At 51.9% G+C, this 27,320-nt stretch overlaps 2 protein-coding genes across 6 annotated transcripts; one reads left to right on the top strand and one right to left on the bottom strand.

Annotated features, from left to right (window-relative positions):
• The first annotated feature begins 552 nt into the window (after positions 1–552).
• On the top strand, positions 553–10,155 carry Mab21l4 (mab-21-like 4). 4 transcript variants are annotated; one of them, XM_006529877.2, is made up of 6 exons: positions 553–707; positions 1,583–1,908; positions 5,305–5,530; positions 6,869–7,022; positions 8,236–8,592; positions 9,409–10,155. In XM_006529877.2, the coding sequence occupies exons 1-6, from the start codon at positions 637–639 to the stop codon at positions 9,499–9,501; spliced, it is 1,227 nt and encodes a 408-aa protein (XP_006529940.1). In that variant the 5' UTR covers positions 553–636; the 3' UTR covers positions 9,502–10,155. The 4 variants fall into 4 exon arrangements, with proteins under 4 accessions (XP_006529940.1, NP_765999.3, XP_006529941.1 ...); NM_172411.4 differs by having other exon boundaries at positions 561–620; positions 1,159–1,908; positions 9,409–10,154; XM_006529878.3 differs by having other exon boundaries at positions 574–620.
• A 5,932-nt stretch (positions 10,156–16,087) lies between these two features.
• On the bottom strand, positions 16,088–26,269 carry Agxt (alanine-glyoxylate aminotransferase). 2 transcript variants are annotated; one of them, NM_016702.3, is made up of 11 exons: positions 25,985–26,269; positions 25,708–25,900; positions 24,150–24,214; positions 23,509–23,609; positions 22,158–22,228; positions 21,103–21,187; positions 20,100–20,195; positions 19,372–19,441; positions 17,359–17,454; positions 16,870–16,998; positions 16,088–16,449 (listed from the first exon to the last, which is right to left on the bottom strand). In NM_016702.3, the coding sequence occupies exons 1-11, from the start codon at positions 26,213–26,215 to the stop codon at positions 16,342–16,344; spliced, it is 1,245 nt and encodes a 414-aa protein (NP_057911.2). In that variant the 5' UTR covers positions 26,216–26,269; the 3' UTR covers positions 16,088–16,341. Both variants share the same exon structure in this region, with proteins under 2 accessions (NP_057911.2, NP_001263639.1).
• Between the last annotated feature and the right edge of the window lie 1,051 nt (positions 26,270–27,320).

Genomic DNA, 27,320 nt, shown 5'->3' with positions numbered 1-27,320 from the left:
AAGCTGGAAAGCCCAGGTTCCAAGCAAGGAAGGAACTTCCTGGCCTGGCTGCCGAGGCGACTTCAGAGCTGGATTCTATAGTGCGGTGGGACCCACCTCCCACAGACCACAGTGGTGGGGACACTGTGGGGTAGGGCATAGCAAATGCAGTGTGACAGGTAGAGGAAGCCAGGCCTCTGGAACCTGAACAGCCTTGGGCAGCCATATTCTGGGCATCCCCATCGCCAGAGCCAGGGCAGGCTGCAGGGATGCCTATCTCTACCCAAGGAGGTTAGCAGAAGGCCTGCTCACAGGTTGCAAGCCCCCCACCCCACCCCGCCAGAGGCTCTGAGCAGCCCCTCTAAGCAGGGCAGTTTTCCTACCCTGCCATCTGCTAACTCTGACTCAATGCTGCTCTCTGGGGTTTGAGACCATCGCAGTGTGGCTGCAGAGATGGCACCTCCAATGACGCTTGCTAGGCTGTCAACCTGTAGGCTGTTTGCAGACTAGAAACTGAACTGCCTCCTCTCACTGGGCCTCCTCTAGGGGCCAAGGGTCGATAGGGGCGGCTCCTTCTTGCCAGTCTGGACTTGCACAACTCTGAGCAGGGAGGCGGCACCGGGCAGGGCACCCACTGGCAGGTATGGAGGGGTTTGTATGGTGAGACTTTCCAGCCGTGAGGCAGAGCCAGAGACTGCTTCTCCTAGAAGGCCCCAGCTCCTGGCCAGGTGAGCATTAGGTCTTCTCAGAGGGAGGCTGGAAGGATGGCTGGGCAGCCTGAGGGGCTGAGCTGGCCAATTATATGGATGGCCGCTGGAGGAGGGTTGATTTACACTGGTATTTGTGGAATGCTAAGAAGACACTGCCCAGGTCTGACCTGAGGGTGGCTCTTCTCCCAAGCTTCCTGAGCAAGACCTGGGACCCACACAGGGTCTGGCAGCCATGAGCTTCTGAGCCATGAGAAGGGAGGCAGGACAAGGAAGACCCAGTTCACAAAGACACTGTGACTAGCTTTTGGGTTGGGGTGGAGTGTGAAGCATGAGGTACACACCCCCTCTTTCGGGTTAAGCCATTGTGTTTGGGGCCCAAGATTCAGGAAGGAGTAGAGACTGAGGAGAGTGGTGAGTAGGGCCTCCGCCTCCTCCTCCGACAGCCCCCTGTGATACTCTTAATTGTTAGGTACTGACTCACCCCACTTCAAAGGCCTTGGCCTTGGTTCAGCTATTTAACCTGCTGCGAGAAGCCTGTCACTCTGGAACTCTGCCTGTGGAGAGCTGAGCCCTGCCTGCAGACCTGCTCCTCACCTGGGCAGGTACCTCTTCCTCCGAGCCAGTCTACACAAGCTCGAGAGCGGTCCCCAAGAGCCAGCGGGGCCCTGCTGCCTGCTGCTCGGCTCAGGGATGCCTGGCTCAGAGATGCCTGCTCCCTGTGTCTTTGCTCCAGACATGGCGGAGCAGGTGCCCCTGTGGCATCACTACCTGTTGGCCATCCAGTCACGGGAGTCACCCCGTGTCCAGGACTACCAGAGAGCGGAGAATATCTTGCTTACGGTGCTGGAACGCGTCCATGCCTTGGACTCCCGCTTCATTGTTGACTATTCTAGAGACCTGGAGGCCTTCCAGTTTGCCCTGCGTTCCTCAGAGGACCCACTGGATGTGGAGGTGCTCCTGGGGGTGGATTCGGAGGCTCTCCTGATCGAGGAGTCAGAAGCCACTGAGCCAGGGGATGGCCCTGCAATCTGTCGCCTGGGTGTCCTCAAGGAGGCATCTGGCCTGGAGCCATGGATGACTGCTGACATCTTCAGTGTCTCCTCAGAGGACAGAGACAAGTGCTGTGGCCACCTTGTACCCAGTAAAGTCCTGTGTGTCCTCAAAGATCTTCTGGTGGCTGCCATTGTACATTGCAAGCACCACAGGCTCATTCCACCAGGTAACAGTGTGTGTGTGGGGGTGGGGTGGGGTGGGGGGTGGGGAGGTACTGGACACAAGTGAGCAACTGTGTCTGTACATATGTGTGACTGCTGTGTTTGAGTGCTGAGGGTATGGACTGACCCCTGTGGGCTGCATCCAGGTCCCTGGGTATGTGTCTTCCCTGTGCATATGAATGAAGTGTGAGTTATCATTGTGTTCGTGTGCGTGTGCGTGTGCATGTGCGTGTGCATGTGTGTGTGTGTGGGGGGGGTCTGCAAACTAGGAGACTTACCTCTGGTCTGTGTGCCCCTAGCACCTCTGAGAAAGCGGATTGTGAGTCTCATGTGACCCATTTCTGCACGGTGGTTTGGGGGAAGACCTTTACACGAGTGTCACTTTATAATTGTGTTAACATTTAAGACAAGCCAGCTGTTTTGTTGGCCAGCTTGCTTGCTGAGGCCTCTGGCAGGGTTCCAGGAAGTCAGCCTGTTACCTGTTACACCCTGTTGTGGTGCTTACACCTGCCCCCCTCTTCAGCCTTAGTCACAATCTATCAGGTTGTGTGTGGATTTGGCCACGTGTCTATGTCAGGACGCAAAGGCATCCGTGTGAGCGTGTGGGGATGTGAATGGACATGAATGTGCACGTGAGTACACACATGTGAGCAAAGGTTTCTATATAAACAGGCATGTGTGTGTGCCTGTTTCAATTTATGGCTGAGTCACTAACTTGATACACTGAGCCCCAAATAGCTCTAGGCTGGGTATTTTCAAATGTGCCAGGGACCCAGCTTCAGGCTTTTGCCAGACATCTTGATCATGTTATCTGGGGTGTCAGATCCCCAGGTGGGTGGCATTCCCAGCATGGTCACAAGCAGCTAGGTTCTTTATGCAAAGATGGCTGGGCAGTGAGACCCTAATAGATGATGCTCATCCTCTTGGATTCAGCATCAGGACATCAGGTTCCTTGGAGGCCAAAACTGAATGTTCTGATTTTGGGGGAGGAGACAGACACAGGATGGTGGCAGATGCTACTTTCTCATGTGTTTATCTTCCCATGTCACCTTCCTGCTATTTGTACTGTGTCATCAGTGAGTGGGGTGGTTGCATCTTCCAGAGGGTAGTAACATGTCTGGGATTCCTACTGCATGGAGTCCTGGTCTGGCTGCATGTCCTGGGTCCTGGGAGCCTGTAATAGTGGACTGCTATCTCATGCTTCCCAAGACTCTGGAAAATGGTGTCTAGCCGAACCCACAGCTGGGCACCTACGTGGCAGTCTGGGCTGCAGCACCCAGAAGGCTCTTGGGCTCTTAGACAGACTTCTAACACCAGGAGGGCAGCTTCTAGTGGAAGTCCTTCCCAGACCTGCTTGGCCAGGTGTCCTAGAGCAGAAGACTGACCTTTGGTGGCCAGAGGCTGTCATGAAGTGTCTAGTGTCTTGCAGCTCCTCATGCTTCTTATCTGGCCATCCCTTGAACCCTCTAATGCAGCATGTGGCTTGGCGTGACCATTTCTGTCTTCTTGCTTGAACTAACACAGCCATTGCCAACTGGCCCTATCTCCTGCAGGCCCCTTACTTGGCTGAGGCACAGGCCCACCTTTTAGAGCAACTAGGAGACTTCTAAGTTGTGGGCCATCAAAGACCACTCAAATCTCTAGCTCCCACTCCACTTGCATGGCCAGGTTGCCTCCTGGCTGAGAAAGGAGACTCCACAGCGTAGGCCCATTCCTGTTGCTGTGGCTGAACTGGGCCATGGGAAATTCCAGGCATCGCTTCCAACACATCCCTTAAAAGGGAAGCTATTGCTGGTGACAGGGTTCAGCTATCCACTCCCTGGAACCGGTGAGACCAGCCAGGGCTGGCTTAGAGGTGGCCTGGTGAGAACAGGTGTGGCTGGCTGTCTTCCAGGTTGCCATTTCACAGATTAAAAAAAAAAAAAGTGTGACTAGAGGAACACATAGGCATTTAAATGCTGATCTGGGAGGGTCCCTCTCCCCTCTCGTAAGGAAACTGAGGCTCATTGGATGGAGAATCCCAAAGGTTCCCTAAGAGCTATCCTGAAGATAGTGGGTGCTGGCGGGATACACAAGGAGGCCTGGCTGTTTTCTGCAGACCGTCTTGCAATGGAGACCCTGCTACAAGGCTTGTACTGGGGACTCTGTTTTGATCACACCTATCTCCCCGAGTGTTGGCTTTTCTGGCCTATGATACAGACGTTCTTCAGTGGACATAGGAAGATAGAGTACTGGGAGGGGGGGGGGATGGTTCCACCCTGAGCCTGTGTGATGGTGTGGGTGTCTCTGTTATCCCCCTCACTATCTCTGCTACTGCTTTGTTTCAAAAGGAAGAGCAACCAGCCATGCCACTCTTGAAATGTTCCCTCTTTGGCAGCCTGGAAATGGAGCCACCCAAGCCTGTATCTCCTCCCAGGACACCAGGGCCTTTCCCAACACAGACAGTTCTCTCCTGTAAACCTTATCCTGACTTTCCCAGGCTTTGCTGCCCAATCTCCCCTGTGTGGTATGAGGACCAGCGTGCACTCATGCATGCACAGGGTAGCTCTAGACCTGAGCTGTTAGAGAGGCTCTTAGTGTAGGGGGTGAGGTGGGTACAAGCTGTGATCAGGAGAAATCCAGCCTGGGTCCATTTCTTCCGGCTCTGTTTCTTCTCAGGTGAGCTGGGCTGTTATGTCTTTGTCCTTCCTGGCCACAATGGCTGGAGGAGGGGTGTGAGTCTGCAGACACTGTAGGTGAAGTGTCTCCATGACACCATGGCTGAAGCCTAGCCTTACCAGCAATCAGTGTCTAGGGGTTCAAAGTCCCCGGAATGCATTGCTGTGCCCAAGAGGACCCCACTGGCTTTCATTGAAGACGGAAAAGGTTCAGAGAGAAGCAATGGGATGTCTTTATCACAGTCCTCCAGCAAAGAGCTGCAGGATCTGAGCTGCCCAGGGTGGTAGGGGTCTGGGTGAGCTTGAGGGAACTCTACCAGCTTAGCTCTTCAAATACCTGCTTTAAGCATGCTGGGACTGGGTCAGCACCATCCAGGCCTAATGCTTTTCTTTGGGACCAGGGCTCTCTCCTAGCTCTATCCAGCATGGGTGGAGCTGTTTTTTTGTTGGAACCTGACCACAAACAAGGGGCAGATCCCACAGGTCTAGGAGGTGTGGGCAGCCGGCTCAGGCAACAAGATGGAGGGAGGGGCCTAGCAGAGAGAAGACTCATGAGGGAAGCTGTTGTTACAGAGGATGCTGTGACCCGGCTCAGTTGGTGGGTTGCGGAATGCCTCTGTCTAGATGGTAGGTAGAGGGGAAGACGATTCAGGGGAGGGCATTAAGACAGCATGTAACGTATCCTAGACCAAGGCAGGGTTAAGCCCAGAAAAGGGGAGCTAGATTAATGGAGGGTTGTTGCAGGTTCACTGAATGCTGCTAATCTGAAGGAAGGGCAGATGCGCCTGTCTCTGCTGGTGTCCAGTGGCTGGAGGAAGATCCGCTTCAACGTTGTGCCCGTGGTGAGGAAGAAGCACCGGGTGCCTGCCTTGGAGGGGGCCCAGTTGAAGCTTGGATTTCCTGAGGGCATCTTGAGAAGAATTGCCAGCCACGGGGTGGACCTGGTACCAGCTAATGCCCAGCACTGGAGGTAGATGACACTCAGGGCCTTTGGGCCCCGAGAGAAGGGGAAACGCCTCAAGGTTCCCTGAGTCTCATGCGGGAGGATCTGAGGGCTTCATCTGCTTCTGTCCTGTGGACATGTGTGTCATGCTGAGGTCTCTAGAACCTCTGGAGGAATTCTAGTGTTCAACAGCTCACAGAGAGCTGAAGGGAAGGCATAGCTGTTATGAGATATCTAGTGTGTTAGGTGGTGTCCGGAGGAGGCCCTTCACTAACATCTAGGTAAACACCAGCAGAGAGGTTGTCTAAGGTCCCCACATAGTGAGGATGCTCAAACCAATGAAAGTAGCTCGGAGGTTTGCTAACACCCTTCACTTGAGGTGGCCTTGCCAGCTTAGAGCCCCTCTCAGAATGTTCCCCAACCTGAGAAGTTTCTGTGGCTTCCCTGTGAGTTCAGTGAGTGCTACTTGCTACCAAATCAGTGTCTGTGGCAGGATGAAGGTACAGAAGCTGAGTCCATTTGAGACTAAACCGGGACTCGGGACCTGGGGCCCATCAAGTCTGATACCATTGACTGGCACATACTTACAGGGTCACAGTGATTCTGCTAGGGGACTTACAAGACACATGCCCTAGGTGCTGCCATCTTAGAAGCAATTTTTCCTCATGAGTGACATGTAGGAAGTTGGCGTGCCATTCTGAAACTTTAACAGAGCTCTGTGGGCCCCTACCCTGCATCCTAGCGGACCCATTCAAGCAGAACAGAGCCTGTGCCAAATGTGCTGAGTAATCACGGGCCCACCAAGGCAGGAGAAAGGTAGGGCAGAGTAGAGCCATCTTATAAAGAAGAGAACATGAGCTTCCAGTTGCCTCACCGCTGCAAACCCTTTAGGACCGAGACCTAGGGAGCGGAGGTCCTACCCTATGATGGCCCAGCAAGCACAGACGTGAGAGCCTGTATTGGGCAAGGATCCTACACACATTACCCACCCACTGGCTCCCAAGGGGGCAAGCTTTGGTTTCCCTAATGAGCCTCAGAGTGGAGTCCATACCCCCTGCCAGACTGGGGCCCCACTGATCTCCCCTGTGTAAACAAAGGGTGGGCTGGCTGAGGTCTCCCCTAATCTCTGCTGTCTTCAATGGGAAGTCTGAAACCTGGATGTTCAAGCTAACAAACTGAACCAACAGCTTAGACACAGGGCGTGAGGCCACAGAATGGCCACAGGGAAGGTGTGACCCGCATACAGGGCTCAAGAGGCTCTCTTTAGGACTGGGGCGCAGCAGCCGCCAGGCCTTTTCTTTCTGGTGGTCCACAGGGTGCTGAGAACTGTGAACCCCAGTCCTGACAGCTGGGTCTGGCTTTCAGGATCTCCACTGGCTACCTGCTCAGTCGCCTGCTTGATGCACTAGGCTCCCTCCCTGGCCACCGCCTGGACAGCCTCTCCATTCTCGACCGCGTAAACCTAGAAAGTTGGCAAGGTGGCAGCCAGAACCATGGCCTAACTTTTGACCACCTGAAGGTATGCATGGTAGCTCACCACCTTGCTCTGTTGCTCACATTTGCGACTAGATGGCAGAAGGTAGCAACCCCCTGGTATGTTCCTCATGCCAGCTCCCATGATAATCAGTCATAGGTATTGGGAGGATTCCAGGTTCTCCGGGGAATGGCTCACGAGGGAAGTCTCATAGGCATGGCTGTAGTGTAGCGCTGAGGCATATCGGGCTGCCTTTAGCCCATTCCCAGACAGGCTATATGGGAGCACCTGCAACCCTGAAACATGATTGGGTTGGGCCATGCAAAGCCAGACCTCTCCCCTGCATGAGTCCTTCCCACATCTGTGAACAGTCCTGGCCAGATCTTGCTATGGACTGGAGCCAGCTGGGTACCCATGGGAGCACTGTCTCCCTTTCTATGCTCTCTGGGACAGAATATTCAGTCACATCTTTATCCTGCTATGGCTTTGTCCTGTGTTGAGAAGAACAAGAAAGATGCAGGGTAGGGTTCCGATTATCCCGAGTTCCCAGGACAGTAAGGGGAATCAGATAGGGCTATGAAGTCCTGGGACCTTCGTGGAGCATGTGTTCATGATTGACAGGACCCTCTGCTTGGTCCAGATGTTAGGAGATAGATGAGTTGGCTTGACATCAGACATTGGCTCTAGGGAGACTCCCCTGTGTGAACTTAGGCCATTCACTGCTTTCTCAGACCTCGGTCCAAGGTGGAGATCCAGTTTCCAGGGGTCACTGGTATCTGATACACAGAAAATCCTGATGCCCAAATGAACTGAGAGGAAAAGGGTCCGAGGGCACAGAAATGCAGTTTGCAGTTGGGTAATGGGGTGCGGGGAGGTATCTGGTAAGGGACTTGGAGCAGAAGGGAGGAGGGATGTCTGATGCTCTGCGGTGGGCCCTCTGGTCTGCAGAGAATGAACTCAGTGGAGGGGCATGAAGAAACACTGTAGGATGGAGGAGTCCTCAGATGGGAAGGCCATAGCCCCGAGGGAGTTCTGAAGTTCAGACTAAGGTTCAGCACAGGGTGTGACGAGAAGCCCAGAGGGGAGAGAGAGACAGAGAAGGAGATGGGAGCTTCAGTGGTGGGCAGCTGTAGGAGGGCACTCGGGATGTCAAGGAGGGGCTGGTGGAAGTAAGGCGGTGCAGGGCCGGTGGACAGGCAGGTGGGGGGCGGGAACTGGTCCAGCCACCCATTGACAGGTCCCGCCTTGTGTCCTGCAGACAGTGCTGCTGTGGGCCTCTACGCTGTTCCCAGCACCAGAGGACTGGGCTGACCTGCAGGGCTCAGTGTACCGCCAGCTGGTGGTGCTGCTCTGCTGCCTGGCTACCAGGAAGCTGCCCCACTTCCTGTACCCGGAGCACAACTTGCTGCAGGATGGTGGCCTGGACCTTGGCGCCATCTACCAACGAGTAGAACACTTCGCCAGCCAGCCCGAAGAGTCCTTACGAATCCATGTCACCCACCTGGGCCCCAGCCGTCCACCACGCATCGACAATGGTGTCAAAGCGCTACTGCAGCTCCCAGCCAGCGACCCTACCTACTGGGCCACCGCCTACTTTGACTTTCTGCTAGATAAGGTGGGTGCAGCTGTTGCAGGAGAGAGTGGATAGAGCCCTGGTCCTCCCTGACCTCTCCCTCCCAGGTGAGGAACCCAGGGATGGCTGGACCTCTGGATGACTTAAGGTCAGAGAGACATAAGTGCTACCTTAAGAGAGACCCCACGGGGGGTTATACTGCTTTCTGGAATCCAAGGCAGAGTGCCCAAGATTGCCCCTGTGTTCCACAGAATTACCCTAAACCACAGGACAAACGTCCAGAACCTTCCTCCACCTTGGGGCTATGGCCTTCCCTGGACCTCCTGGGTTCCGTTTCCTAGACTTGGCATTCTGTCAGCCATGACCTTTGGGACCTGGTGTTCTCTGGCCTGACGTTCAGAGCCCATTGCTTCCTGCAAAAGCCGGGACCCACCCCCATCCCAGGCCCAAATACCACCTTCAAGGCACGTCTGACATTTTTTGGTCAATTCTCTCTTCTAGCAGCAGTGTCCTGGGCCAGACATTGTGGTACTGGGCACCTCCATTCTATTTTAGGAAGATCTGTCTGCTGGGGAGCTGAAAACTCTCCGCTACCCCATTTCTGGGCCAGATTGATGGGCCTATGTCAAGCTTTCAGCAGATCTGTGCAGGCAGGGTAGGAGGAGGCTGTACATCAGTGGGATCTCCTTGGGAGTCATGCCTGTGTCGGGGATACATTGTGTGAGGCAGGGCTGGTGGAGGAGGGATGCTGGAGTGGTCCACCTTCATGGATACTGGCCCTGTGGTACCCACAGGTAGGAAATGCTTGAGACAGGTGTAGCCTGGCTGCCTGTGACCCTCTGTCCCTGCCTACTGCAGTTCCAGGTCTTCAACATCCAGGATAAGGACAGAATCTCAGCCATGCAGAACATCTTCCAGAAGACCAAGACCATGGGGAGTGAGAACAGCTGAGCTGGGCTGGGAGATCCAGTGTCTACCTGTGGAGCTCCCTAGAACTTTTGGAAAAGGAATGGGGAACAGGGATGTCTCTTTGAGTGACTGGTGGAGGGACTTAGTCCCTAAGGACTCCTGTTCAAGAGATCACTGTGAGAGTCTAAGTATCCTGCCCTGGGGACTTGAGGCAGCTGCCATGTTCCAGTCTGAGTTTGAAGTCCATGGGTATATGCTTCCCAGAAACCCACCGATCCATCCATTTGATAGCCGAACAGGTACAGCCACGAGACAACACGGGTGCTTGCTCTGCTATTCTCCACACTACTCCTTGGGGTTGAAATACTATGTGTTCAAGGTTGAACACATTAATGCTCCAGTGTACCCCATGGAGAGGGCCCCCCTACTTTCTGTATCTCTCAATGCAAATATAGACTCCTAAAACTATGAAAGGCTCATGTGCAAAGGATGGTTTCATTTCAAACCTTCTCTACTCTCGGGTAGAGAGTGTTCTCCTGGACAGCCATCTCTACTCTGCAGAAGAGGGAATTCCATAGCTCCCCTTCCCCCATACCAGTCTTACCTGCTTCTCTGTCACTGTGTTCTCTGTTCCCAGAGTTCTGTGATTCCCCATATGCACTTATTTAATCTTCTCATTAAATGCCTTAAGCAGCTTCTCTGGAGTCCAGGTTGCTCTAAGTACCCCAGCTGAGAGACAGTTCTTCCCCATCATCTTTGATTACTTGGTGACATTTACCTCTTGGCCTCAGAACTGCAGACTGTACTCCAGGCTCTGGGGAGGGAACCCAGGGCCCTACATGTGTACGGGTCATGCATTGTCCCAGTGTCTAACAGCTTTTGTCAGAGTAACTACACAATGAGAGCAAGATCTGAGGGCTCTGGAAGTTACAGGACCAGGGCCTGAGCTGTCACCAAGACAAGGGAAATGGCATGTTGTCTCAAGTGTGGGACTGAAATAGAGCCAGGTCCACTCTTGCCACCTCTTGGTGATGAATATAAATCACAATGGCTGCACTTAACAGAAATGAGAGATGTGACCACAGGAAAGGCCAAGAGCACACTTTTTTTTTTGAGAGGGTCTAAGTATGTAGTGGTGGCTGACGTGGAACTTGATGCTGGCCAGGCTATCCTCAGACTCATAGAGATATCCTTGGCTGCCTCCTGAGTGCAGGGATTAAAGATGTGCACCACCACATAGAACTACATTTTAAAAAAAGATATATTTTATATATTTATTTTGCTTGTACTAATGTGTGTGCACATGTGTGTGTATGTATGTGCATGTGTGTGTTGTGTGTGTGTGTGTGTGTGTGTGTGTGTATGCATGAGAGCCACGGCTTATGTGTGGAGGTCAAGGAATAACTTGTTAAAGCTGGTTCTTTCCTTCTACCATGTGGGTCAGTCCAAGGATTGAACTCAGGTCATGAGGGGGAACATTTACCTGCTCACCCATCTCATTAGTACTCAAGGGACTGTTTTGAGATTATATCTAGTCCACTGCTCTTTAAATAGTCCACCAAAGCACAGCACATGAGGATGCAGGTGCAGAACGCAGCACTTCTTAAAGCTTACCACCGTCACAACCTCTCTAAGAACCAGGTGGACTGCCGTGAGTGTCAGGGCTAAAGGAACATTGCCAAATGGTAATTTGTCACCAAGATGCTGTGCTACACATGCAATCTATGGTAGACTAGGAGGTCAGGGTCTCTGGAACTTTCTCAGTAGGCACCAAAGCAGGAGGCAAACCCTCTTTGTGCCCATTAGAAGAGAGGACAAGAAGCAATGTGTCTACTTGGAAGAGGACAGTATAAATTCTGATCCCACCCACACTAACTCTCCTGTCCTGGACAAGAGACAGACTTTGGGAGACATACAAAATGGTTCTTTGCTGATTGTACCATGCAGATAAGAGCCAGGAAGGCTCACTGGCAAGTTCTTCTGTTCCTTAACATTTCTACATGACATTATGGTCTACAAATGAGCTAGACTACATTCATAGCTCTTCCAGAACACATGTGGCCTGTTGACCACAAATTGAACATGCCTACATGTATATAAAATGCTCTCATTCCATAGGCCAGATAGGGGAAAAGCTTTGTACCTCTCAAGGTCTGCCCTTGGCAAAGCTTTTGGGCTCAGAGGCTTAGCACAGGGTGAGACTTTGCCCTATCTGTCTTGGTGCTTGGTGAGACTTCTGTTTTGTGAAGACTATGCACCTCACCTAGGAATACTCATCAACTACGTGACTGGGTTAGCTGTCACTTTTGAATGGGACCAGCACACTCCAAGTGTGTTTGAATGGGACCAGCACACTCCAAGTAGCAAGTTTGTGTTCTAGGATGACCATAGTCTCAGTGGTCTTATGTGGATCCCTGCAAACTCCATCATGGGGGCTGAGGTCCTAAAGCAAGGGAGTGTCAAGCAGAACAAAAGGACCTCAAGATACCATGTGACCCCTTTCCTACTGTCACTGGCCGCTGTGCGTGTTGACAGGGGTGGAAGCTGTTGGTGGCAATGCCATGTAGATTTGGAGGGCAATGGAGACAGACAATCTGGGACCAATCAGGCAGGGCGAGGGGACAGATAAGTTACAAGAGAGTGACTTGGGCCTCCCTGTCATCTCACCTGTCTGGGCCTCTCTCTCACCTCATGCTGGCCTTGGTGACTCCCTGGGGACTTAGAGTCCTGGAAAGCAGCAGTGATAGATGGTCCTCCCAGAAACAGAGATTCAAGAAATAGAATTATTTCTTAATTGTGGAGATAAGAGTCCCATGAGAAACAGATACAGGACAAGAGATTACAGAGGTGAAGGAGGCTGCAAATGGCATACAAGGTGAGTCCTCACGAAAGCCCAGAAGCTCTGAAGTTAAGTAAGTTCTCCACAGTCCACGAGGACCCACAAGGACACGTGGACACTTGGAGATATGAACATCCCACTCTCAGTACATGATAGAAAAAAAAGTCAACAAGTGCGCAGAGGACTGGAAGACCCATCCCCAGCCAGCCCGAGTGCTGTCTGGAGAAGCCCACTCTCATCGACAGGATCAGGTGTTAGTGCATTTACACATGTCGGGGGAGGTGTTTCCCTAAATGGTTCTTGAGTGTGTGAATAAAAAAAGGCAGAAGCCAATTGCTGGGTGAAGGAAAAAAAGATGGGACATCAAAGTAACAGGAGGAAGATAAAGGGATGCAGAGAGAAAGGGGATTTGGACCAGGCTGTGGAGCAGGTAGGAAGCTACAGACATATAGGTCTTGGGGTCACCTATAGTTTCTAGCCTCCACTGAGGGCGGAGGCCAAGGAAGATGGAAGGAGCTAGTTGCTAAGATCAACCTGACCTACATAAGGAGACCCTTCCTCAAATGGAAGGGGAAAAGGAAGGGAGGGAGGGGAGGAGGGAAGGAGAGAGGGAGGGAAGAAGGGACTCAGGCATACTGAAAAAAAATATTTTAGTTTTCTCATAAAGAAAGTTTCTATCCCCGAGTACTGGGGTTGTTTAATTTTACCAAACACATAAGGGTAAGAAAATAGCTCTAGTTCTTCCAATACTTTATCAGAAAATAAAGGAGAAATAATATTCAGTATCAAAGGATGGAGGAGCTGTGAGCGCCATGCTGATGGCACACTGCGGTAGAAAGAAACTACAGAAAACCTGCTACTGACGCCGGTCATAAGCTGAACACACACACATGCACACACATGCACACACTAATAACAAGTACATACACATTAATCACTTTCTCTAAGACTGAAGTTCTCCTAACCATTTAGTTTGGCACTGGGTTTGTGTTGTCAGCGAGGTAAGAAAGAAAGCTGATGAGAAGCGAAAGGATTGGGAAAGACACGAAACTGTCATCACTCATAGGCAACTTGGTTACTGACTTAGAAAATCCAAAGAAATCACTAGAACTGTGAACCTAGCCAGGCTGGTAGACAGAAGACTAGTATAAAAACATATTAAAAGGAAACAGGAATGAGAAAAGTCAAATATCATTTATAATATGAACAAAACATCAACCCCCTAGTAACAAATACAACAAAAGGTATACACAAGACCCTACAGTGAAAATCTGAAACATTGCTTAGAGAAATTTAAAAGCATCTAAATGAATGCTCATAAAATCAAATTTATAATATTTCTAAGATTCCTACTGCCCTTAACCTGATAGTTGGAAAATTCCAATCAAAATTTCAGAAAGCCATTCTGTAGAAGTGAACAAAACAAGCCCAAAAATTCATGGACATTCAAAGGTTTTAGAATTAAAAAAAGTCTCTCTTCTCCCCCTCCCACATATTCAGACTTACTGGTGGCTGCAAATTTTGAGTTAATGCAGATTGACTTATGATCAAAAGAGCAGCCAGAGTAGAGCAGACACCAGAACCCAACCCACACATATCAATGATCTTTGCCAAGTTGGCAGGTCAATAGGATGGAGAAAGCAAGGTTTGTTTAACAAGCATATTATTAGGACAACTGGGTACTGTTATTAATAAAATACACTTTGCTCCATGTCTATTCAATGAAACAAATAATAAACCCACACAATAACTTCAAAATAAAGTATAGAAATACCTATCACAGCCTCAAAATAGGAAAGACTTCTGGAGTAAGATATAAATAGCACAGATCACAGGAAGAAAACCCACAGGACTGCACCAAAATCAAACATACCTGCTCTCTGGGCCATCAGTGGGAAAATAAGTAGGTAAGCCACTGAACCAGGAAACCCTTGGGATGCAAGCATCTGATTGGGTTGAGAATACATTTTAAAAAAATCTATTATGGGTGGGGGGAGATGGCTTAGTGGGTAAAGTGCTTATCAAGCAAGCACGGAGCCCTAAGTTTGGATCCCAAGCACCTATGCAAAAGCTGGTTACAGCTGTGCACACCTGTAATCCTAACCGTAGGGGAGGGGAGGGGCAGAGACAGGTTTTCTGGACAGACAGACAGACAGACAGACACAGAGAGAGAGAGAGAGAGAGAGAGAGAGAGAGAGAGAGAGAGAGAGAGAGAGAGAGGGAGAGAGAGAGAGAGAGGGAGAGAGAGAGAGAGAGAGGGAGAGAGAGAGGGAGAGAGAGAGAGAGAGAGAGAGAGAGAGAGAGAGAGAGAGAGAGAGAGAGACTCAAGGACTAGTACAACCAGCATCCAAGAGAGGAAAAACCTACATTACCTACATGCCAGCAAACTATTTGAACTGACACTTCTCTGAAGATGGTTTGCAAGTAGCCACTGGCAAGTGAAAAAATACAGGCCTTGTCAATCACCAAGGGAGGATACCATGTAACCAAGCTAGTTTGACAGTTGCTAAAGCAAAAGGATGCCAGTCACCTGGGCAAGAACATGGCATGGCCCCAGCTCTTATACACAGTTTCTTCTCATCAAGGCACCTGTAAATGAAATCCTCCTGGTCTACTCGGAATAAGTGAAGGGATACAATCACAGGAAGCCTTGAATCAGGAGGCTGTTACAGCTGTGTTTATCAAAGCCCCCACCACCATCACTGGAAATGAATCAGGTGTCCATCGCTGGCAGGTAAAGGAAACAGAATTTCTATGGTGTGGTCATGCAGGTGAGGGCAGTCAGGCACACGTGTACAGGAAGGTCCAAGGTCCTGGGCAGACTCTCATCAGAGAATATGTGTGGTCTATGGGTGACACAGCTGACCTGCAGGATCAGAAGTAGGGGATCTTCCACTGGGCGACTCCTGAGTCTATTCTCAGGCAAACCACTTGCATACATCAGTGTCTGCCTCTTGGGAGATCAAACCAAGATAGATCTGCTCTCTGGACAAAGACCAGGCTCTAAGTGGGTATTCTGGGCTCCAGGCTTTCCAGTCTCCTCCCCAAGAATCCCTCCCCGCTCTGCTCCAGGTCCCCTGATGGCACTGATTACAGCTCTGCTGTGACTTTGTCTGAGTGTCCCTCTGGTCACCAGGAACCACTGGGCAGCAGCCTCTGTTGGCTCCAGAACCTACCCCAGAGCATAGTTGTGACCAGTTGTACCAGGGATGTGGACTTAGCTAGGTTAACCATTCTCTGCAAAGAGGTGCATTCCTACTGATAACCTGAAGAGAGGGGCTCTCTGGTCTTGGTAAGGGGGGCATTCTCCAGCCTTCCTCTCTGGGGCTCTGAGTATAGCTGCCCAGTATGGTCCAGGTGGTGAGTGTGCCAAACAACTGGGCCAGAAGTGAGGTGTGGGGGAGAAGCAGAGCAGGGAAACTGGGGCTCAGTATCTATCTGTTCAGGTGAAAATGAAACCCCAGGGTTAAGGGTTGAGGATGCAGGGGGGGGGGGAGGGGAGGGTGTTCTTCATGGTCATGATCTCAAGTTATGGCCATGTGTTTGTGGGTGTTTTCTTTATGAGTGGGGTTTCTTGTAGATTCACTTGAAGACATCATTATGACAGTATGTTTGGTATGTGTTGGGGTGAGTGACATCTGGGAAATTAAAGACAGTATCCTTGGTCCTGGGAAAGGATCTGTGTACAGGCTCTAGAATAAGGGGGCTCTTTTCAAAAGGCCACACTGGGGCTGTGCAGGCAGCTGAGGGGCCCCAGGTCCCTCTTTCACACCCAGCCCCACATGGTCATAGGAGATTCCTCGCAAGCACTTTATTGAAAATTCCCAAAGACCAGTGGCCTGCAGGCAACAGCTCCATCAGAAGGTGTTTAGCATCCTGTTTCCACAAGGTTCCATTTGTAGGGAGAGGGGAAGCTTCACCCTGCTCCTTCCGGCATGGCCTGGCTACATCAGCATCTTTGCTGGCTCTAGGCCTTGCACAGTCTTTTCGTTCTTGCTATATTCCCAGCCCCTCCAGGAGGGCATAGTCTGGTGAGAGGATGCTCACAACTTGTTCTTAGGACAATGCTGCAGGGCCTCCCTCAGGGCCTCGGCCACACGGTCCACATTCTCAGTGGTGGCGTTGTAGCCCAGGAGGCCAATCCGTAGCACCTGGTAGGCATGGAACATGCAGATGTCAGCCGCTGTTGGCAGCCTCTTTGTCTGATAGGAGCTGGTTAGGGTAGGGTAATTTTATCACATGGGATCAGCATCCATCTGGTATGCAGAAGAGAAGTTGCCTCATGGATGCCACACAGGGGTCAGAGCCAGCCCTCCCCACTATACCTAAAACATAGAGTTCAGGGGTACGACCAGGGAGGGTCACTCAGAGCTCAGAGTGGACCTGGTAAAGCTGATGTGTGACCTCCCAGCTGTGGTGGAGAGGGCTGAGGATATTCTATTTGAGGTGCTCATGCCCTTTGGGCCCTGCAGTGACCCAACACAGATGGGCTGTGCAGCAGGACTTGATAAGGGGGAGGGGTGCCTAGTGCCTCTGGTTATAAAGCCCTGGCTTCCCAGAAGCGTCCTCACCCTCTCCTCAGTGGGCCCAAGACCCCCAGAGATTTCAATGCTGAAGTGGTCCAGCACATAGCTGACGATGTCCCTCCAGTTGTAGCCGGCAGGCACAGTCACGGTGGTGATTGTGGGTAGCCGGATTTCCTGCAAGAAGCGCCAGGCTTAGCCATATGGACTGGGGCCGTGCGTACCCTCCAGAGACACTCGTGTCCTCTATGGTGGTACTCAGGCTGCTTGACCTGTGCTGGCTTTTTAGAGTCTAGAGAAAGGGCCAGAGGGAAACAGCTTGCCAGCCAGCTTTTGACTGCCACAGGACTCCCTTGGCAGAGAATAGGAGGCATCTGGAGATTGTCAAGTGCCTGAAGAGGTTGCCCCCAGCTTCGGGAGGCTCACATCCCTCTGAAACATGGTGCTTGCTCTCACCAATAGATTACAGCCTCCCCCTCCCCATTGGATCAGTGCCTAGGTCAAGCAACTGACGCCTGCCTCCCACGAGCTCCTCACCGGATCCTTCACAAAGAACTTTAAGCCCATCTCCTGCAGGTGTTTGTGCAGATGTGCTGTAGCCTCCCTGTGACGCCGCCAGCAATTCTCCAGGCCCTGTGGGGGAAATGTGGCCATGACAGCAGGCATGTGCCAGCCCCTCTATTGCTTAGTGATACTGGGTGACTTCTTCTGGAACCCCAGGCTCTGAGGAGACAAGAGTCTATGCTGGGCTAGCTTGAGGAAAGAGGATATCTTCTGGGTCTGGGAGGGAGAGAAGTGGGACGTAGCCTCTGATGGGTACCCAGTAGGCCCTGGGGAGACAGGCAGGACACATTTCAAAGGACACATTCCTGCCACTCAAGGAAGCTGGGATTACTGGCCATGTGGGTTTGGTGTGATCAGAGTCAGGTCCCATTCATTTTGACCCTGGACCTAAGGAGGTGTGATATATGATCTCTAAGAACAGTCCTTCCTACTCTGGCCCCCACAATCACTCCTAGGTCATATTTTGCCCACCATTGACTGCTTCCCACTGGCCACTAGATCTCACCATCTTCTTAGTAGACTGAGCTTACCTCTTTCCCAATACTCTCCCTTCTTCCATTTTAGGGTCTCAGTCTGTAGCTGAGATTCTGCATCAACATCCTGAGGGCTAGGACTACAGGTACCATCATCTTTGGCTACCCATGACTTCTTATTTTTTCCTATCCAGCTCATCCCCTAGTTTTTGCTCCAAGGGATGTATCCCCAGATCAGAGTCCTAGCCAGGGTGTAGGTGACCGTCTAGATCATGAGTCACTTCGTTTTTAACCCAGTTCTCATGCAGTGACTTCATGAGTGGTTCTAAGATTTTGAACATGTTAGTCAGAGTCCAGGACTCTTCCTGACCCCTGTGGCTGGCAATGGTCTTTGAGGGACATCAGGACTCAGAAGAAGGTGGCCAGGCTTTGGTTATTTTTTTTTTCTGTCCTGTGACCTATGTAACCAACTGAGCCCGTAGCCACACATCACCTCCATTTCCTGAGAGTGGTTTTTGCACTGGACACAACCACTGACCCAGTTGGCTAGGAACCTGCACATGCCTGCAGAGGGCCAACCCCTTCTCTGATGAGAACTGCAGTGGCCAGGAGTGTCCCAAGGGCTTGTGTGGAAACTATCTTGGCTAGCAATACAGGAGCTACAGGTGGTGTTGGCATGTGTCTGTTGGTGACATTTATAATGAAACCCAAGGTAGCTGAGCATGGTGGTGCATGCTTATAAAGCCAGAACATGGGAGGTGGATGCAGGATAATTAGGAATTCAATGCTAGCCTGGAACTAAGTTTGAGGTTAGCTTGAGCCACATGAGGATTAGCTTTTTCTTTCTTTTCTTTTTTATTATTTTTTTCTCCTTGCTCCATCTGGCCCTTGTGAAATCTTCAGACTTGTTATAATGGAGTAAGTATAGACCCTGACCTTAAATTTAGATTTCCCAGTTTCTAGAAACTGTCAGCCACATAAGTGTAACTATAAGGTACTCTGCCTGTGGCACAAACAGACTAAGACAGCCCTTGATCTGCCAACTGCTTGGCTGTATGTGCCCCATCTCTGAGACCCCTCTCACCATACCTACCTCTCTCAGAACCCCCACCTAATCCTGAGGAACCTCTCCCTTTCGACCCTCCACTGTGACCTGCTGAGTCACCGAAGGGTCAGACCAGAGTGTGCCTCTGTCTGCCCTGGGCTCTGTCTTCCCAGATTCCTCTTTGAAGAAGCCAGTCCTTCCCTGACCCCCACCCCTTGGGAGGACCTCCATATTCCCGGCTACACCATAGCTTCTCCTACTCCAAAGCCTGGGTCTACTGGCGAACAGATGCACCTCTATCTTAGGAATCCTCTTGTCTCCTTTCTCTGGAGCAATCTGAGGGAGTCACGGGAAAGGAAGCATCCCACAGGTGCCCAGTCGGAGGTGCACTCCGGCCCGAGGGGCTTCCTTCCCTTCCCTCTCCACTTCTTTTTCTTCTTCCCATTAGGGTGAAGTCCCTACTATTACCTGCTCTGCAATGAGTGCCAGGCTCTCCCTCAGGCAGTATAAGCTGGTGACAGGTGTGGTATGATGAATTCTGGGGAACGACAAAAAGAGCCTGGTTCAACGTCATGGTAGGGACTGGGCCAGGAGCTGACTGTCCCACCCTGACGGCTCCAGCTCTGTGGCAGGAGCCAACCATTTCCCAGGGACACTTCCTGCTTCAGAGTCACAGAGTCAAGAATGCCAGGGAGGGAAAGCCGGCCCAGGGCTTGGCACCATGTAGGGGAAGGAAAGAGGAGAAGCACGTGCTTGATTGCCATCTTCCCACCAGGACTCCATGTCCTTGTGAAGCCAGCACTGGGCGCTTTCTTCCCAGCAGTCCAGGACATCACTCTGATACCCTGTCTTGGGTGTTGTACAAGACCTCTCAGGATCATGACTGAGGTGGCCTATGGAACCTCTAGTTTACCTTCCAAGAGAGGTAAACTGAGGCCTGGAATGGAAAGATAGGGTCAGGTGCAAAAAAACCGAGGGAGGATAGGATTATGGAAATGGTAGTGGGGCCTGTTTATTAGCCCTGAGTCTCTGGGCCAGGTAGCAAGTGGGGCCTCAATTTAACGGCTAGCATAAGAACCCTCAATTAGAACATAGGGGCTCAAAGGCACAAAGACCTGGAGTGCAGAACTTGACCTGTGTGGCTGCTTTGAGGCTGGGTGTGGGGTGGGCATCCCCTGGGCCTACCGGATACTCACACTCTGGTCTCGCCCTCACATCCCCACAATTTGGCCAAGTATGTGATGTCTGTGTAGAAGGAGACTGGCTTTGTCTTCCGGGAGTAGACCTTGTATCTGGACAAGAGAAGCCAGTGTGAGTACCTATCTGTCTTTGGCTTGGGGCTCTGCTGTGTCACAGATGCGGGGTACATGGGATCTTGTGAGCCCAGGAGGGACATGAGTTCCTCAGAGTGCCCAACCCTCTGAGGTCTGCATGACTGTGACTGTCCCATGGGTACCTAGAACCAGTACTCCACCACTCTGTCTGTTTCTTCCACTTCCAACCACAGGTCTGTCCTGTCTCTTTTATCAGGGAAACCGCTTTCCCAGGTGGGGCTCCCGAACCCTTCCCCCGACCCCTGGTAACCTTCCTCTCTTCTTATACAGCTCTCAGCCCCGACTTTCCCTGTGACACTGCTAGTGTCTGACATGGCAGCCAGGATGAACTCCTGACCACCAAAACCGACTCACTTGGGTCGGGACTCAGAGGTTGGTTGCGGCTGACGGTCATTGCCTGATAAGGTCTCTCTCTCATGACTTTGTGTCTTCCTCCAACCCCCATTATCTAGGCCCAGGATCTAGATACCAGGATCCTGAGATGATGGTAGGACTACAGAGTCAGGGGTGGCTTGTGCTTCTCTGGCAGGTCCTATGCCAACTCCCAGAAGCTGAGCAGAGGTTGAAGGGTGGGTACTGGGCTCTGAGCATCCAGACACATTGGATCACCCCTTAGCGTGACCTCCAGAACCTCCAGAATGCTAGCCTCTGGTCCTGCCCACAGCCCAGGCCCTGCCATGTGTCCTCCCCTTTGCCCTGTGAAACATCTTCGGAGCATATCTTGGCTTTTAGGACATCCCAGCAGGGTGAACAGGGAGAGGTCTGAACATGGAGCCTTTCCCTCCCTCCCTCCCTCCCTCCCTCTAAGAGCCAGTGGTTTCCCCTATCAGAATCCACATCCCAAAGCAAGGCGTGGACCACTCACTTGGCCTTGTCGTTGAAGGAGATGAGGGAGATCCCTGGTGGGGCATTCAGGACCTTCTGAGAGCTAGAGTACATGATGTCAATGCCTAGGGTAGGGATGGAGAAGGGGTTGTCTGAGATCCCACGGAAGAGTTCAACAAATAGGTGTGTTTGTCCAGTCTGTACCATGCTCTGCTATTGGTGGGCCAAGATTTCGCTGAGATGTGGGTGCCGGAGAGACCTGGCCTCGAATATCAGCCCCAGTTTGTTTTACTTACAGCCTCAGGCTGGAGCCTCTTAGCCTTTCTAATTTCTGTGGACAGCCAAGCATAGGCAGTACAGCATGGTGTCTGCGGGATGTCCCTGACACCATGCAGGACTGGACACGATGCATCTGATACTCAAGCCCAGCCCTTCCTCATCCTGTCTGCTCCTACTACAGCTGAAGAGCCTCCTATCCGCACACCCACCCGAGAGTAGCAGCTGCCTCCTGGTGAACCCCCCTCCCACCCTCTCTCATGGCCTGGCAGAAACTCAGGCGGGTGACTCACTTCAGAGTCTGCTGTCCCAGAAATACGGTATGTGAGTGATGTGTCCCCAAGGGATGATGTACTGAAAAGTTGGTCCTTAGTGTGGAATGGGAGGGTTGGGACCTCTAAGAGGCAGGGCCTATCGGGATGTTATTGGGTCACTGACTATCCCCAGGAATTGACCCTGCCTAGTTCTCAGAAAAGGGCTGTTAGGAAAGACCATGCCTTTCCCTTCCTGGTCTCTGGCTCCTCACCCTGTGATTTCTTCCTCTTGCTTTACTCCTACAGTGTTGCTATCCTCCACAGGGGATGCATCCAGGACCTGTGCCAGAGACCCTGCCATGCTGTTTGGACTTTCTGGCTAGCAAACTGCAAACTACATAACCTCCTTGACCTGGAGAGACAGGGCACAAACCCAGCTATGGTCCGTCGGTGGTTTCTACAAGAACTGTCATACTGAGTCTTCTGTGACCTCAGGGTTTGCCAGTGTGTGTGATCTGGAATACGGGGGTCGGGGGGGGGGGGGGGGTCTGAGGCATGCTCTTACCTTGTTGGTCCATGTAGATAGGAACCCCGCCCAGGGATGCCACTGAGTCCACCAGGAGTAGGCACTGGTACCTGGGGGAGTCATGAGCATGGAGGCAGCACAGTGAAGCAGGAGGGATTGTGGGAGTTCAGATTTCAGCCTAAACTGGGCGTCTGGTGGGGGTGGGGGGAAGGGCTTGAAAGTCTTTGGAAGGGCAATGGGGAATCAGGGAATCAGGGGATCAGGGGATCAGGGGATCAGGGAATCAGGGAATCAGGGAATCAGGGAATCAGGGAAGCATGGAAGCAGGGAAGCATGAAAGCAGGGAAGCAGGGAAGGGTCCCTTTCACTTCTCATGTGGGCTTCTGTCTCTGAAAGCAGCTCCTTGAGGCCAGAAGCAGCTGTAGCACTGGGCAGGTATCTATACAGGGGGTTGGGGGTGGGGAGGGTCATGGCCGCCTGAGGGGGCGGGTCATGGCCCAGATGGCTCTGTTGCTGGACCTCTCAGAGATAAATGAAGGTCAGCCTAGGTAGCCAGAGTTCTGAGGTTCTGAGTGACAAGAGCTAGCGTGGGTCCCAGCAACCTGGCAGCGCAAAGGTCTGGGCTTTCTTTTTGCCTCTACCAATAGCTACACACTTGGCCACCTGCCAGAGACACACAGCCTTTAGAGGCCAGAGTCCAGCTCCAGCAACATCGAGTATGTTCATCTCCTTCCGCCCAGCTTTCCTCATAGAACCATGTAAGCACAGTCACAGGCAAGGCTTGACCCTATCTAATTAAGCTCCACACATGAGCAGGACTCTATGTGGGGCTCTTTCAGTGGGGGTCCTGCCCATATGGGCTCCACATCCCTGAGGGCCATGGTGGTCCTGCCATGCTAACCCTCTATGGCCCTGACAAGATCCTCTTCTGGCCCGTGGTCAGCTTGATAGACAGCACTGCTGTCTTACAGAGGGGCTACCGTGTCCTGGAACAGTTCTCCTGTAAACCCCTGTATGGGATTGGGGAAGAAGTATAGGCAAGGGGCAGCTGCAGGGCTAGGGAACTCTGGTTGAGGTGGGAGCAGGCTTTGAGATGCACAGGCTGGGCAGCACCAGCCTTTGCCAGCCACGGGATGTCCCAGTGGGTCAGTACCATTGTAGTGGTATCTGGCTACAGGGTACTTGGTCCTATCCCAGCCTCTGGGTCCTCAGCAGATAAAATGATGATAAGACACATATTCATTCTGGTATGAGCAAACCCACCCATACCATGTGACAGTGGCAGTTGGGACACCTTGTCATTGATAGCCCTGCAGCTCCCTGGCAGCATCGTCCAGCCAGGCTTTGGGCTTTGCTCTGCCCTGGTACTGCCATACCAGGCCAGCCTTACCTATGGCAGAGCTCCCCAAAACCATCCAGGGGCTGCACCACGCCAGTGGATGACTCCCCGTGGACCAGGAACAGCAATACCGGTTTGTGTTGGGCCAGGCCCTGAGGGACAGAGGTGACAGCTCTGAGCAGGACTGATGGAGACCTCTGTCTGGATCAGCCAGCTCCTTACAGTGGGACATCGGTTTGTTGGGGGCAGGGCCAAGATCATCCACATATATCTAGCTCCCTCCATAATTGGATAGGCCAACTTAGAAATAGGCACGTGATGTGCCTCACCCCTTTTCTGTCAAAGCACGATGATGGAGGGAACAGAGGGGAAAGCATGGCTAAGAAGAAAAGAGTGACCAGCATCTTGCCTGCCTTGCAGTCTGTAGGTTGGGACTGGCCTGACCCATATTGAGGGGCTGCCACCCTGGAGTTCAGTAACAGGTCATGCCTCCCTGACTCCACACAGCCTGGCTGGCCCTGCCCACAGGACTGCATCCCAGACTCCGTTTTGTTTTCAGACGGAGGAAGACTTCCAAACTGATCCTGGGTATAGGAGCCCCTCCTTTGGCCAGTCTTAGACACTGAGAAGTCAAGCCATAGGCCTCAGAATTCCAGCCAACCCCACCAACGATGATTCCGGTGTCTCAGTACCTCCTCCACCTCCTGCAGTGTATAATGTTCTCCAGGCTTCTTGATCATCTGGTGCACACGGGCTCCTGATGACAGGGACAGAATGGGTGGTGAGTTAGACATAGTGTGGGGGAGGGGAAGGACCGAAGGAGCTGAAGGGGACTGCAACCCCATAGGAAGAACAATATCAACTAACCGAATCAACCAGAGCTCCCAGGGACTAAACCACCAACTAAAGAGTACACAGGGAGGACCCATGGCTCCAGCCATATATGTAGCCGAAGATGGCCTTATCTGGCATCAATGGGAGGAGAGGCCCTTGGTCCTGTGTAGGCTTGATGCCCCAGTGTAATTGGCAAGGCAGGAGTGGGTAGTGGGAGGCGGAGCACCCTCATAGAGGCAAAGGGGAGGAGGGATGGAATGGGGGGTTGTGGAGGGGGAACCAGGAAGGGCAACAACATTTGAAATGTAAATGAATAAAATAACAAATAAAAAAATTTAACACACACACACACACACACACACACACACACATACACAAGAAATAGTGTGGGGGACCGCACTCATTCTGGCTCTCACATGGCTTTACCACAGGTGAAGTGGAGCATGCTCTGTGAGGCTTGCTTTTCCCACAGATGCAAGCACTGTCCTGGCCTCCAGGGCTTTGAGCCCAGAGCTTTTCAGTGGTGGGGGTGGTGTATGTGTGTGTGTGTGTGTGTGTGTGTGTGTGTGTGTGTGTGTACCTCCTCAGGCTGAGGAGGCTCTTGGCAGCCTTATCACACAAATATTATCTATGTGAGGTAACTTTGAGCACTGCAGGCGGTATGGTTTCCTACCTACCCCTGGTGCCATTCACAGGTATCCCATGTCACCTGATGGACAGCTGGATGAAGGGTGAGAGGAAGAAGCAGGCTTTGACCTGTGGATCTAGGAACACCGGGACCCAAGCACCTGTCCTGATTCTTGTCTCTGAGTCCCATGTCACATGAACCTGCTCACCACTAGAGTCCTAGCAGGGGACAAACCTGAACCACCCAGGTCTCAGTGAAGGGCAAAGAGTGGCTTTGGGCCTGGATGACTGATGCCCACCAACCATGTGACCATGCACCTGTGAACCATGGGGGCCATTTGCAAATGCCAGAGTCTGGCAGAAGTCTAGGTGTACGCCTACCCTCTTCCATCTCAGGCTCTGGAGGGAAAACTGTTGCTAGGTCTGCATTTTACAGACAACCAAGGCTCTGAGATTTGGGGAGAGAATCAGCCTCCGAAATTCCAGTCTTCCTGAAGATCTTAAGAGCTGCTGGGGCTCAGACCAGGGGGTTCCCCGTAACACCTCTTCCATACATTTCAGAAACAATCTTGTCCTAACTGGACAAGGCCGGTCTGCTAGGGCTGGGAGAATGCCTGGATGCCTCCCTGGAAGAGGCAGCATCCTATTCAGGGGTGGTGGAGGCATTAGGGTCACAGGAAGGAGTGCCTAGTCAGATGGAACAGGCACTGATCTGGTTGAGATACCTTCAGGATTCCCCCAGGAGGCCTCTGGAGGGATAACAGGAGGTCACAGACCACTCTCCCTTACCAATGCGATCAGCAATCTCTGCAGCCCGCATTCCCCAGATGCCATTGGTTCCGGTTAGAAAGGAGTCCCCAGGCTCTAGGAGGTTGAACAGGGCAGTCTCCATGGCGCAGTGCCCTGAACCGCTGACAACCAGTGTGAGGGGGTTCCTGGTCTGGAACACATACTGGATGCCTTGCTTGATCTCCTCCATGATCTAGACAGTGGGCACACAGGTCAGATCTGCCTGCTACCGAGTGATCACCACCCCTAGATGGAGGCTCCTGCCACCAAGGCCTACCTGAAGCATCTCTTTTTGCATGTGGCCAATCATTCTCAGACTTCCCGCCGCCAGCACACGGGGAGCCAGGTTGGAGGGCCCCGGACCCAACAGGAGCCTCGTAGGAACTGACAGGGGCTTGCTCAGGGCCTCTGGCGGTGGCACCAGCAGCTGATACGAGCCCATGGTCCGGACCCAACCTGCCGCTCTGGAGCCCAGCGTCACACTGGCCTTGGCCAACATCCGGAACATTTCCCAGCTAGCTCTGCGTTGAACTCAGAGGCCAGGCCTGGTTGATGAGTCCCTGTTTCTCCAGCCCTTTTATTGTCAATTTAACCCTGATCAATGTTTGTCCTTCTGTCAGGGTGGACAGGACAGTGGAGGTGTGAGCTTTCCACAGGGGGAGGGGAGCCTCTGGTGTCCTGTCAAAGAACAGCAGTATGAAGAGCCTCACACCCCTCTCCCTGGGTCCCCTCACAGCCCAGCCAGGGGTCTGAAACTTCTTCAAGAGTCAGAGAGCAAGTGCCCGAGGCTTGTAGGTCCGATGTATTGCAAGCGCCCACCTGAGCACAGGGTTCCATGGCAGCCAGGCCGGGTGTGGCTGTGTTCCAACACAGCTTCATTCATTTTGTGCTGCCTGTATGTGCAAGGTGTAAGGTTACCCACTGCAGCATGGACTAGCCTCTGTCTCTCCCTAGCATCCCCAGTCACCAGTAGCTCCTTGAATGGGTGGGACTCATGAGCCCCTGCTCCATTCTTGTTGAGCATTTGGCTGCCTAGGAAGAAAACAAACAAAGCACATGAAGTTGGGTATGGAAAAGTGAGGGGGTAACGGAGAAGTTGAATTGGAGAGGTGAGAGAGAAGTGGGTTTCACCAAAACACATTGCACGCATGTATGGAATTCCCAAGTAATAAAAGAGTCACACCTGAAGTCAGAAAAATCAATACATAAATCCCCTAAAAAGATTTCAAAGACAAAATGTCATATTTTTTACGTTAATACCTAAAAATGGTTAATTGCAGATATATTCTTATACTGGCAAACAAATCTGTCCATTGAGTCTCAGCAGTTGGAGAGGGAGAGAAAAGAAAGCAACTGTATGCAGAATAGAATAACATTCTAACTACAGTGTTTTGTTTATAGTCTGCCTTCCAGTAAAGGAATATCTTTACCAAGAATCTATGTGTTGCATGTTCACAAGCACATGTACATGGGTGTTTGTGTGTGTTTATTGCTCACATGTATGTGCATGTGTGCTCGTGTGTGTGTGTGTGTGTGTGTGTGTGTGTGTGTGTGTTTTAGTCACATAAAAAAACAGGGTATGGGATCCAATGGGGCTCAGAGACTGCATTTAC

This window comes from Mus musculus, chromosome 1, assembly GCF_000001635.26.
Source record: "Mus musculus strain C57BL/6J chromosome 1, GRCm38.p6 C57BL/6J".
Taxonomy (NCBI): Eukaryota; Metazoa; Chordata; class Mammalia; order Rodentia; family Muridae; genus Mus; species Mus musculus.
Note: the sequence above shows the minus strand (reverse complement) of the source record. Positions and strands in the feature narration are given on the sequence as shown.

Bases quoted from the DNA above. Each gene is read 5' to 3' on its own strand.
- Mab21l4 (NM_172411.4), top strand. From the start codon at position 1,380: ATGCCTGGCTCAGAGATGCCTGCTCCCTGTGTCTTTGCTCCAGACATG. The intron at 7,023-8,235 runs GTATGCATGGTA...TGTGTCCTGCAG, and splicing joins TAACTTTTGACCACCTGAAG to ACAGTGCTGCTGTGGGCCTC. The intron at 8,593-9,408 runs GTGGGTGCAGCT...TGCCTACTGCAG, and splicing joins TTGACTTTCTGCTAGATAAG to TTCCAGGTCTTCAACATCCA.
- Agxt (NM_016702.3), bottom strand. From the start codon at position 26,215: ATGTTCCGGATGTTGGCCAAGGCCAGTGTGACGCTGGGCTCCAGAGCG. The intron at 21,188-22,157 runs GTAAGAGCATGC...TCCCTACCCTAG, and splicing joins TATCTACATGGACCAACAAG to GCATTGACATCATGTACTCT. The intron at 16,999-17,358 runs GTGAGGAGCTCG...CGCTTCTTGCAG, and splicing joins AGTTCTTTGTGAAGGATCCG to GAAATCCGGCTACCCACAAT.